The sequence below is a fragment of the Equus quagga genome, chromosome 11 (assembly GCF_021613505.1).
Source record: "Equus quagga isolate Etosha38 chromosome 11, UCLA_HA_Equagga_1.0, whole genome shotgun sequence".
Taxonomy (NCBI): Eukaryota; Metazoa; Chordata; class Mammalia; order Perissodactyla; family Equidae; genus Equus; species Equus quagga.
Genome location: NC_060277.1, coordinates 89945653 through 89958073, shown reverse-complemented (window position 1 = coordinate 89958073; position 12421 = coordinate 89945653). Strand labels below are relative to the sequence as shown.

Below are 12421 nucleotides of genomic sequence, written 5' to 3'. Positions count from 1 at the left end.
TGTAAATAAGGGAGCAGACTCAAGATGACCCTCTGGACAAGAAGCTATAGAAAAGGAGAACCTGTGATAAGAGAATTCAAATTTATTTTGAAATTATTAGTAACTTTCTATCCAGTGAGGATCCAGATACACACATTTTATGTCAAAATGAATGTTGGGGCCTCTTTCTCCTACTACCTTAAACCCAGTTCCTATAACTGCATTTCTATACTTTAAACCTATTCTCTTACCTTTCTAATGGTCGCAACACATATTGTAGAAAGATTTAATGGGTCAATAGCTTCCAATTTCATTCCTTCCTTGAACCATTCCCCACTCTGGTCTACTTCTTTTACCTAAAGAATTACAGGAAAGCACATCAACTGTTACAAATGTTATCATTTTAATAATTAAAATGTTACCAATCTGAAAAGGTTTACCAGATGAAAATACCAAAAGCCTTCTCCTACCTACCTAATATGAAAACTCAAACTTCCATTAGGGAATAGAGAGAAGTCAGGCAAACAGACAAAATTTTAAGAATAATTACAATCAATAGTTGTGACACCTAAGGATTACACGGTCTTAATTCTTTTAAGTGAACATATGTAATTGTGATTTTCATAATTTTAGGAAAAAAACCCACAACCCTCTTTCAAACCTAATTTACAAATGAGGGTTCTTATAAAAACTTCTTACCTTAGCAAATAAATGTGGTGGTGTATCAAAATGTCCATCCTGTTTCTTTGTAATATCTACAAGGAAAAGTTACACACTAATCTGTCAGCATTTGTGAGAAGACCAAAAACCACGTTTCTTTGAAGGTTTCAAACTCACAAGGTATGTATACTCTAAAACATGGCAAAAATACATGCCTTCTACATTTATGGTGAATAATATTCTTTAATAGTCTTTCTCTCTTCAGAGTACATGTGCTATTAAATACATTCCACCATTGAAAATGCTGGGAATTAGGGAATTACAGCTTTAGAAGTATGTCTTAATGTGTTTATGATTAAGTCTAACCACATTTAATCTTGCTATTTTGAGGAAAATTGAATGGAAAAAGAAAGGTTATCCTTAGATCTTTCAAATGGGCCGGATAAGAAAAGTGTAAGGAAACAAATGTAGTCATGAACAAAAGTGTTATTTTTTAAGTGAGAACAAGTGGAAGGAATATAAAGGAATTAGTTGGGACACTAACATTCTAGTGGGAACCTTCCCTTATTAAGGTAGAATGAGCAGCCCAGACAACTGGAATGCTATTTTTGATCTATGCTATTCTATAGAGAAAAATAACCAAGTAGTACATTTCAGTCTCAATGATAACTTTCAAAAGGAGTTCTTGTGACAGGTGCTTACCAGATCTTTTGAATCGATGGCCTATGCTTCGAGACCAACCAATATGATGGATCAACGGGCTGTGCATATGGCACCAGAAGTCATCTGTTCTATCTTCACTCTCTTCGTACACTAGTCTTAATCTTCCTCCAATTACACTTTCCACCACTGCCACTCGTGTTCGACACAAATGCCTCTTGTCAACCACTTCTACTCTCATGCAGGGTTTGAAAGGATACTGCATACTCTCGGAAACCTTGAAACAAAAGCAGACAAAAACTGTTCAGAATTCATGACAAAGATCTACAAATAATTTTAATACTGTACTATTAAAAATACTGAGTACACTCAATATTTAACAGAGGTCATTCTAGCTCACTAAAGCAAAAACTTTGGAGTTACTCCTTTCTTCAGAGCTCTCATTTAACACTGCAGTCCTTTCTAAGGTCCTGTCTTTACCTTTTGTGAGAAATCGGGAGGAAGTGTTTTGGCACCAGTAAGTCGTTTCACTAGAAAAGCTTTCCAGTTTGTATACTTATGCTGAATAGCTAAAACAAAAGAAATAACCAGTTACACTTTGGCAAAGAGCAGAACTGCTTCATAAACTATTTGCTAAAAAAAATAGTCACAAATCTCCCTGCAATTTAGAGTATTAATTAAGATTCTGAAGAAGAGTAACAGAAACAGAGAAAACAAGTATGTCTTGCCAACAAGTAAGGTACTTGAAACCAAAATATAGTATTTTAATTTATCATCTTAATGTTACTGTGTGTGAAACTGCACTAAAGCACATATATTTAAATTATAGTAAAGGTATAAGCTACTTACTTCTGGGAGGGACAAGAGGTTTTCCACTGGCTGCGCACCAACCAACTGGATGGATATCAGAACCACAAATATTGCACCAGAAGTCCAGACTAGAGTCATTTTCAAATCCTTCATATCTTAAAAGGGCATTGTAACCTGAAACCAACAAATCAATCACCATATAAGAAAATGAAGAGAAATAAAACAGGATATAGCTGCTGGCAGTGGTTGTCACACGTCTGTGCATCCGCAACAGAATCACGAGCAGGGCTTGTTAGACAGACAGAGGGCTGGGCCCCACCCGAGAGGTTCTGGGTTCGAAGGTTTTGGCTGAATCGATAATCTGCATTACTTTCTTTCTTTTTTTTTTTTTAAGACTGGCACCTGAGCTAACATCTGTTGCCAATCTTCTTCTTCTTCCCAAAGCCCCCCAGTACACAGCTGTATATCCTAGCTGTAGGTCCTTCTAGCTCTGCTACATAGGATGCCGCTTTAGCATGGCTTGATGAGCGGTGCCATGTCTGCACCCAGGATTCAAACTGGTGAACCCTGGGCCCAGCCCTGGAATCTGCATTTCTAACAAGTTCCCAGGTGATGCTGGTGCTACTGGCGTATGGATCAAACTTTCTGAGAACCATTTGTACAATGCAGTTTAACTGTTTTCAGAGCATGGCTTCTTCCTTTCAATATATTTTGATTTTATCCACAGCTTCTTAAATTCTAGAAAAGAAATTCTCAGTGAAAACAGGTGTGGGAAAGCCGTACTAGAATATAGTTTTGAAAATAAAGCAAGAACATTGTGGTAAATTAGCAAAACCTTGTCAAATCACAAAAATCTAGTTAAAGTATATTTCAAAGAAACTGCTTTATCCAGCTGACTGGGTGACCAATTATTTTTGGAGAATTTGGATGCTGATACTTTGAGTCTAAATTCTTCTGTTTATTTGGAAATAAGATTCAGAAATGCTAGGTAAAGAAGTTTAATAAACACAAATAAAAGTATGTGAAATCACTTGAAAACTCCATGTACTAAGCAAGAGAAAGCCTCATTTCCTAGAAAGAACAAAGAGTATATGATGGATCCTGTTCATAAATTTAATAAGCCTTATGTTGATAAGAGATTAAGGTTTAATTTAATGCCCTTAGCAAAATAAAAAAGGCCCAATAAATTTGCATCTGAGGCTGGGAGCTAAGTTCAGTCAGCATTTTCATGTGTTACTATCTATGATGAAAATTTATAACATGAATCCTTTAGTTTTAAAATTCAATAATTCACAGAACCATTTATGAGTTTGCTGTTGCTGAGCTCTAGTTTACGATTAACATCAGGCTCACTTACAAAATGTCATTAAAGTGGCTAAAATAAGACGATGCAATCAGATAAAACAGAAATGTAAAATCAGAGATGGGAGGTAAAAATAATTCTTGGATATTAAATATATTGATCTTTAGAGCTATTTAAATACAACTGACAAACATCTAGGACAGAAACAGCATACCGCTGTTTTAAATTATGGTGTGGAGAATAATAGAGGCATTGAGAGATGCTTATTAAAGCTGGGGAAACGTTTTACGGAAAAGGCGGGAACTGAACTGGATAATACATTAAGTACAGAGCATGGGCCACTTGTGCGAGTGAGCAAAGGCAGAGAGGTGGCAAAAAACAGGCTGCATTAGGGAGGACGGAGACTACTCTCATTAGAACAGATTATTTATGTTGCGGAGCAACAAAAAATTTGGTCAGTGGTATATGGTGCAACTCATCAATAGCTGTAAATGCTGACCATCTTGATCCTTTAAGGACAAAGAAGCTAGTAAAGACACTTGAACAGACAAACAGGATTAAGATCATTTTTAGGTAAATTGAGTCTATCACCAGTACATGTGGGCATTTTGGGAAGAAGGCCGGAGTTAAGACTAGAAAGAGAAGGATGAGTGAGAGACCTCTTCCAGTATCTCAAGACAACTCTTCTGATCTGAGTGGCGGCCCCTCCTCTAAAGTACTACAGTGTCCAGCTACACTACTCAGTGAGCACCTCGCCATAAAGGTATTCAACATTTGGCAGATGTGAACTTGCTGGAAAAAACAAGTCTTATACTTCTGCATATCACCTAATGCACTTATTTCATGAGCAATAAGGAAATAAGGCCTAGGCTACATGGAAACAGCGGGAATGAAGAAAAAGGAAGAACCCAAGACATATGAAATTACCAACCCTGGTTTACTTTTGGTATTATGGATCCTATCACTCTTTTTAGTACCTCCACTTTTTGTTACTTTTCAAAGTATTTTCCTATACCAGAGGTTGGCAAACTATATTGTGGCCCAAGGATCTGGCCTACTACCTGATGTTTTTTACACTCTGCCATGCAAAAATGGTTTTAACATTTTTAAATGTTTGAAGAAAAATCAAAAGAAGAATAACATTTCATGATTCATGACAATCACATGAAATTCGAGTTTCAGTGCTCACAGGTGAAGTTCTACTAGAGCGCGGCTATGCCTGCTCATCTATGTCCTGCTACAGCTGCTTTCAAGCTACAATGGTAGAGGTGAAAAGTTGTGACTGAGATTGTATTGCCCACAAAGCTGATATATTTACTGCCTGGTTTTTACAGAAAAAAATTTGCCAACCTCTCCTCTACCATCATATTTATTATTTATTTGGCAACACTTGCAAAACTGACAAATATGCTTTCTTACAACTTACAAATATAATCAGCATTTTCTAGTGAAAATAGTAACAATGTGTGCTGTTCACCTGCTAATTTTACAATCCCAGCAATCCAGAAGACTTTGGTAGGCAAGCTGCAGTCTGTATTAGGAACTTCTACTCTCACATTTTCTGAGATATCACCCCAGCAGGTCCCCATAGGTGCCTGTCATATAAAAATTATTAAATTATTATCTTATTAACATAAAGCCTAAAACATGTCATTCAAAATTAAACATTACCATCAATAATGGAAACATTAAACTAAAAATGGTATTTAATTCACTCATTTTTCTCTAAAAATAGCACTGTTATTTCTCTTTCCACAGAATTCTATTTGGCAAAAACCAGGGTCAGGGTAAAGCTCAAGAGGAAAAGAATTCACATATATTAGAACAGATCCACGTCGACTTCAAAATTCAATACTGTCCTCATACAAGAATTGAGCAGCAATTTTTTCAAAAGCTGAATCACAAACTTGGTAGGAGATTTCACAGGATAAAGCTGACTTAAGAAACATTATTTTTAATATGCACTCAATAAACACAGTTTTACTTTAATTTCTAATTTTAAAAGATCTGGCCAAAAGGCAGAAAGAAAAATAATTCCAATCAGCAATGTGGTTCCCAAAAACACAGGAGAAACAAAACTTAGTTATCTACATTTTCAACTTAAGTTAAATCCATAGAACAGAAAGATAGTCTGTTAAAACAACATATGGCAAAAGCACTGGATAAAGTTATTAAAAGGGTGGGTTGAAGAGTCTTTGGAGACGCGTACCATGGTAAATTGTTAAATAATTTATTATTTCTAAATTTCTCACGTAGGAATTACTGTACCCAAGAGAAAACTTTCAGTGTTAGAACTGGTAACCACTTGCCTCCACACCAAATGGTTAAGATGGGGACTCAGAAAAATGATTAAATGAACACCACAAAGGGATTTTTCCAAAATCTAACATAGGTTCCCAAATTACAATTTCCATTACATTTTAATCATTAGAACTTGAGGCCATTTTCAATTATTTGGAGTTTATGTAATGGTTAATTAAATCAAATAAGTGAATTCAGGAATATAAATGCTGATAACACCAGTCTCTGTGGCCCTTGATAAGCTGGCTCCTCATTTAACTTAGAACCTGATCACAGAGAAAAGGATTAGGTGAGGTCATAATAAGAACAAATCAGGGAAAGACAAAATAGCTTCAAAGCTCAAAGATGAGCAAACAAAGACATCCAGCAGCCACACGAACCAGCCAATATGAACGCCGGGCAAACGTCTTCCACGCAAAGCCTCTCCTACTTTGGTGAATGCTAACCAACAGGAGGGTTAACCTAAAACTACTCGACCCCTACCCTCGATAGTTTATGGCATTTCTGAAGGAGAGGAAGAAACTGTCAAATATACTGAACTAGGATAAGTCTTGAAACCAAAGACAGAGTCAATTTACGGCTATTGCTTTAATTAGCAAGCAATGACTATACTCCAATACCTTGGAGACAGTGGCCTATCTCAACTATTTGTGATTCTGGAAAGGTACACATAACTATCTCCCTGAGCTGTGTGGAAAATAATACATCCACTATGACTATCTCTTTCTGCTTTTTTTAAATTGAAAGACTGGACTCTTCAGGTTCTGCTATCTCCCCCTATATCACTCTAGACTGTAGGGCCATCCCTATTGCCAGCAGATATGATCAGAAAAGGAGAGGCTGGAAGGAAGACAGCTAACAGATTAACGTATATTAACACAAAGACCATGTATTCGTTTCTGTGAGGATGAACCAATTAGAACAGATAGATGCAGTTAAATATATGCATTAAATTAAGGCAGACTATCCACCCTTCTTTGGCTGCCAAAGCCTGTGGAACAGGTTTATCTTTTGTTGAGAAGAGGCATGGTTACGCTGACAAGGTAGGGGTTAGGTTGGCACACTGCTAAGTGATTTTGGCATACAGGACTCCCCTTTGAGCGAAGATATGACAATGTCATACTGACTTTTAAAAAAAAGCTTTAACAACTGTTTGGAGAAAATAACTTTTAGTCATGTTTTATTAAAGAAAATAAAATATCCATATGCTCACTTAAAAAAACAAAGCTAAGGTTCCCTTTAGTGGGGGAATATTAAATAGTTTTGGTCCCTACAGTCTGGATTGGTATAGGAGAAAGTAGCAGAAAGTGACATTTGTTCTTGCCTGTAAGGTTGTGGTTCTGCTAGGCCCTCTTAAACCAATCCATATGGTTCACTCTAAGAAAAAAAATGAAGAAACAAAAACAACAAAAAAGAGCACCATAGTCATTGCATAGTATGTGCTCAATGTGTTGAAATAAGGTAACTTCACAGACACATCTGCCCTTTTGTTTAAAATGAATATTCTTAAGTGTGGAAGACTAAATGACCCAGGGCTTGACAGCCATCTTCATCCAAGTCATCTGTCTTCTCTTGCTGGCAGGAGGGACACCTCTGAAAGTCTGGATTGGCATAGCATGAACTAGCAGAACCATAATTTACAGGTAACAACAAATTTACCTTCCAGACTCAGGACGAGAGGTCCACCTCAGGCTCCTCCCAAACCAGGAAGATCTGCTTCACCACTTCCTGCTCCAGGGCCACTCGTGAGGGCTATCTGGGAGCGACTCTCCTTCCCTGCAAGGTAAGCTGTCATCAGGTCCTGCAGGACACGGCCAAATCCAAACGCTGAGGGCTCCCCAGCACAAATGTTTGACAACCTCCACCTGACTGTCTGTCTGTAAAAAGACAACTGGGTGGGAAGTCTTAGTTTCTGCACTTCAAGAACATTTCCAGATGGTCCAACAGCCCAGATGGCTAATATTTAGACTCTCATAGAGGGCTGATACTCTGCACTTATGATGCTTTATGGCAGAAATACAAATTTCCCTCCACAGAGCTGCCAACTTACAACTTTCAATCACCCACAATCTTTAGTAACAAAGAGTTTAAGTGGGCAGACGCTAGTCCTGAAGTTGCACATAGGTAACCAAGAAAGAATCAATCCCAATAATGATATGGCAATGTACAAAAAGCCACCATTAAAATACCTTACGACTAACAGGCATATGGTCACTAAAGTACATCTAATAGAGAAAGACAAAATATTATTTTGCCAAAAAGGGGAGAAAACATTACAGGAAATTAATTAGAAAGAAATCACAACTCTTAAATACTACTTGCTGGAATTCGGAGGAAGTAGAAACAAGAAAAAACACTGTTCCCTCTTTCTCCAGAAAGTCCACTCATCCTGTGACTTGATACCATAATCTACTTTTTGAGGTGGTGGCAACAGGGAGATGGGGTGTGCAAGGACAATACAAAAGGAAATGGGAGGCCTGGGGTAGAAGAAAGATTAAGAATGAGGGAATGCTATTTACATGTGAAAAGAGCTAGGAACAGTGACGACTAATTTGAAAGGCATAAAACAGTCCATAATTTTTTTTAAACCATATTATACTGTTTCAGAATTGGGAGATTCCAATAGAAAAACAAGAAACATTTTAGAAAAAAGACTAAAATTTAAAAAAAATCTAGATTATTTAGGGTTTCTTTAAAACATAAAAAACAGATGATTTCTATATTAGAGTCCACTGCTTTCGTGCAGAAAATCTATTTCATGGCAACACTCAAAAAAGTTAACTCAGATAGAGCACTCATAAATGACAGAAATGAATTCAAGTTTTATTTCCATTAGAAAGAAATTCTGCAATCTAAGATGACATATTGAAGATTCTAACGAGTTAAAATGAACACAAAGTCATTTATTTTCAACTTTCAGTAGAGTCATGTATATGTGTGGTCAAGGCTAGGGGAAGAAACAAAAAATAGTTTTACTTGAAAGAGATTATTTTACTAATAAACACATAACTGAGAAATGGATTAAGAGTTTTACTATGAACTATTGTTACTGTATATACACAAACAAAAAGGCTTTTGTTTTTCTCCTTAAAGTCCGAAAACATAGTTGTGATACTTGTTGCAAAGAAATATGGATAACCTTATCTGCTCAAAACAGTGGGCGTGCAGGTGAGGCACCCAAGAGAGGATCAAAACAGATCACGTAAGTAACACCAGGGGTATTTGGGGGGGCAGGATGAAAGAGTATAGTAAACTTAGCTTCAAGTTACAGCATATATGTGTACAAAGGACCTTTTATAAAATACAAAACTACAACTATCCTCAAGGGAGAAAAAAGTACGATGATTACATTTCTGGTCTTACCAATGACATGACCAACAAAACACCAGAGTATCAAACAAAATAAATCTGATTTTAAATACATGACTGGAGGAATAGGATTTCAGCTTTTGTATGTTTCATGTACCTTTAATATTAGCACATTTTGGCCTGTGCTGCACGCCTAGGAAAACTATTTCACTTGATTTTATAAGGCAAATAATGGAAAGACGAGCGCATCAGTTTAAAAGACTATAGTCTTTTAAAAAAAAAATTAAGAGTGCTTTAAAGGTAAGTGTTCTGCATACACACAGACCAAGTGGAGGCTCCCCTGGGTTCAAACATATTACTAAAAGAAGAAAATCATCTGTGAATTTCATTCATATATATAATGTACCTAACTGGCATGTGGCACTACAGTAGTATTTTGGAGATTCTTTCAGTTTAAGGATAGTTATGGATACTGTTTTTAGGGGCTGTGAAATAACAGAAAACATATATATTGGTCTCTGTCCCTGGTTCCTGGTACAGAGCTCTTAAAACCTTTGTAATTTCCTAAGTGGTAAGAGCACTAGGAGCATCTTTTGTTCTCATATTTGGTCTCTGACCCAAGGTCCTGACACAGAGCTCCTAAATCCCTTGGAATTTATGGGTGACAGGAGTGTCTTTTCTTCTAATGAGGTGACTCTTGGTATATAGCTTCAGGATGAGAGCTGGTCACCAGAAAGACCAAGCTATGATTAGAAGCTTGGAACGTTCAGTCCTATACCTCATCCTCCAGGAAAGGGAGAGGGGCTGGAGACTGAGTTAATGACTGATCATGCCTATGTGATGAAACCTCCAGAAAAATCCCAATATACGCAGTTTGGAGAGGTTCTGGGTTGATGAACAAGTGGAGGTGCTAGGAGAGTGGTGAGCCTGGAGAGGGCATGGAGGCTCCATGCCCCTTCCCACATACCTTGCCCTATGTCTCTCTTCATCTGGCTGTTTCACCTGATTCCTTTATTATATCCTTTATAACAGACTAGTAAACGTGTTTCCCTGAGTTCTGTGAGCCACTCTAGCAAATTATCGAACCCAAGGAGGGGGTCATGGGAACCCTGATTTAGAGCCAGTAGGTCAGAAGTATAGGTGACAATCTGGAACTTGCGACTGGTGTCTGAAGTGGGCGCAATCTTGTCAGACTGAGCCCTTAACTTGTGGCATCTGATGCTAACTCTACGTAGATAGTGTCAGAACTGAACTGAATTATAGGACACCCAGCTGGTGTCAGAGAATTGCTTGATGTATGGAAAACCCACACATCTGGTGTCAGAAGTCTTGTGTAGTAGGAGTGTGTGAGTAAAGGAGAAATACAGAAGTGAACCTATAGGGGCTTAATTCAAAACCACATCAAGAAAAAAAAGGAGAACCAGTCCTGATGGCCTAGTGGTTAAAGCTGGACGCGCTCTGCTTCAGAGGCCTGGTTTGGTTCCTAGGCGCGGAACCACACTAGATTGTCTGCCACTAGCCACGCTGTGGCAGCAGCTCACATAGAACGGGAAGGACACACAATTTAAATATACAACTAAGTATTGGAGCTTTGGGGAGGAAAAAGACAAAAAAAAAAAAAAGGACTTTACCTCAATGAAAAGCAAATTAAAGCCCAAAGTTGAAAATTACAATCCAGCTACTGAAAAAAGTAGCAAGAGTTTCTTTATTTATAACAAGAGATAGATTAGATGATTTTTAAGATGCCTTACAGCTTTGTAACCATATGATTTAGGATTAGTGAAAAGTGCTATTAGCTAATTCGTGGTTTCCAACCTCAGAGACTGCCAAGGAAGGGGGAGCCAAGGGTCAGGGGCCAAGGCTCCGGCCACACCACCCCGCCCCTGCCAGACCAATCAGTGCAGCTTCTTCTTATCCTAGCTGTGTTTACTAGGGAAAAGGGGAATTCTGCTGCTAAAAAAAAAAGCCTGAAAAATACCACCTAGATAAAATGAAAGATATACCAGATATATGGCAATCATAATATACAGATTCCTAAGTAGATATATTTAATGAGAACTGAGGCTCAATTTCCATTGCTAATTATAAAAATGTCAAGCACCGTTGTAATCAAGTAATCACAGCAATTATTGAAAAGGATACAGTCCTATATCGTACTTTGCAGAGACTTCATTCCCAGAAGATTAAAGACACATCATGGAAAGAGGAATTCTTCTCTTGAAATTCTATAACTTTAGAATTAATCACAATCACATTTAAGTGCTGGCAACCATAAAGCGTTTACTTGGAACCCTTAATCCAGAAGAGGTTGGGTTACGTTAAAGAAACAAGGCATTCGAGGCTGTGCCAGGGCCCCATGCCCAACTCCTGGTGCAATCACAACAGCTCTGCTTCCACGTTACACACTGGAGGTTTTTTATTTTTTGGAAGATTAGCCCTGAGCTAACATCTGTGCCCATCTTCCTTCACTTTATATGTGGCATGCCTACCACAGCATGGCTCACCAAGCAGTGCCATGTCCGCACCCGGGATCTGAACCAGCGAACCCCGGGCCACCAAAGCGGAACATGCGAACTTAACCGCTGCACCACCAGGCCAGCTCCTGGAGGTTTTTTAAAATCATGTTTGAAAAAGAATCTCCTAGGAGCAGGGAAAGGCTCCCAAACTCTGATCAAGTTGGAGACAAGGCAGATGTAGAGTCTAGACGAAGGGGGCCCGAATGATGAACCAGACTCAGGGCAGGTGTTAAGTCTCGGAAGAATAGAAGATTGAAGATACAAGGCAGGGTCTCGCGCTTCCAGCAGCTCCTGACAACAGGTTTTCTAAAGTCAAAGCCAATAACTCTCTTTGGAGACCTAGAAAATGATCTTGGGGGAGAACCATGAAGAGTCAACTCTAAAGGACAAAATCAAGTGCAGTATGAGGTCTGACCTCTAAACCAAATGGCTTCAAATGAAGATGCTGGTTAAGGCAACAACGCAAACCCACTTGTACTAAAATACACTAACAAATTAACAATATAAATGTTTTCCTATTTGATAAGGAGAAGGCAGTAAAGAAAGATGAGTGGACTAGGAAGGCACAGGGTGACAGATGCCTCAATTCTGAGCAAAAAAAAGGAGGCTCCACAGTATGATTATTAATAATCCAGCTAAGGTTAGCTGCTCTATTTTTCATCAGACAACACTTCAATCTTAAAAAAGCAAACTCAAAAACAAAATCAATCAATTTTAGTATCAGAGATTTTCTTGCAAAGAACTTTAATATAGTATTACTATTCAAAGATAAAGACATGAAAAAAGTGATGTTTTTGGGACTCTGAAATGCTATTTTTTAAATATCCTGACTACTTAGGTAAAATAGCTTGACATGGTTTATGATATTAAAACATAAAAAACA

At 37.9% G+C, this 12421-nt stretch overlaps 1 protein-coding gene across 12 annotated transcripts in view; it reads right to left on the bottom strand.

Annotated features, from left to right (window-relative positions):
* MBTD1 (mbt domain containing 1) overlaps nucleotides 1-12421 on the bottom strand; it is a 69229-nt gene that overhangs the window by 17430 nt on the left and 39378 nt on the right. For all 12 annotated transcript variants that reach the window (XR_006890791.1, XM_046677239.1, XM_046677240.1 and 9 more), the window contains 6 exons: nucleotides 4890-5007; nucleotides 2149-2283; nucleotides 1780-1868; nucleotides 1342-1576; nucleotides 679-734; nucleotides 231-335 (listed from right to left, as the gene is read on the bottom strand). Coding sequence is in view for 11 of the 12 variants with exons in the window: in XM_046677239.1 (XP_046533195.1) it covers nucleotides 231-335; nucleotides 679-734; nucleotides 1342-1576; nucleotides 1780-1868; nucleotides 2149-2283; nucleotides 4890-5007 (738 nt within the window). In the remaining variant the exon portion in view is untranslated. The remainder of the gene's footprint in view (nucleotides 1-230; nucleotides 336-678; nucleotides 735-1341; nucleotides 1577-1779; nucleotides 1869-2148; nucleotides 2284-4889; nucleotides 5008-12421) is intronic.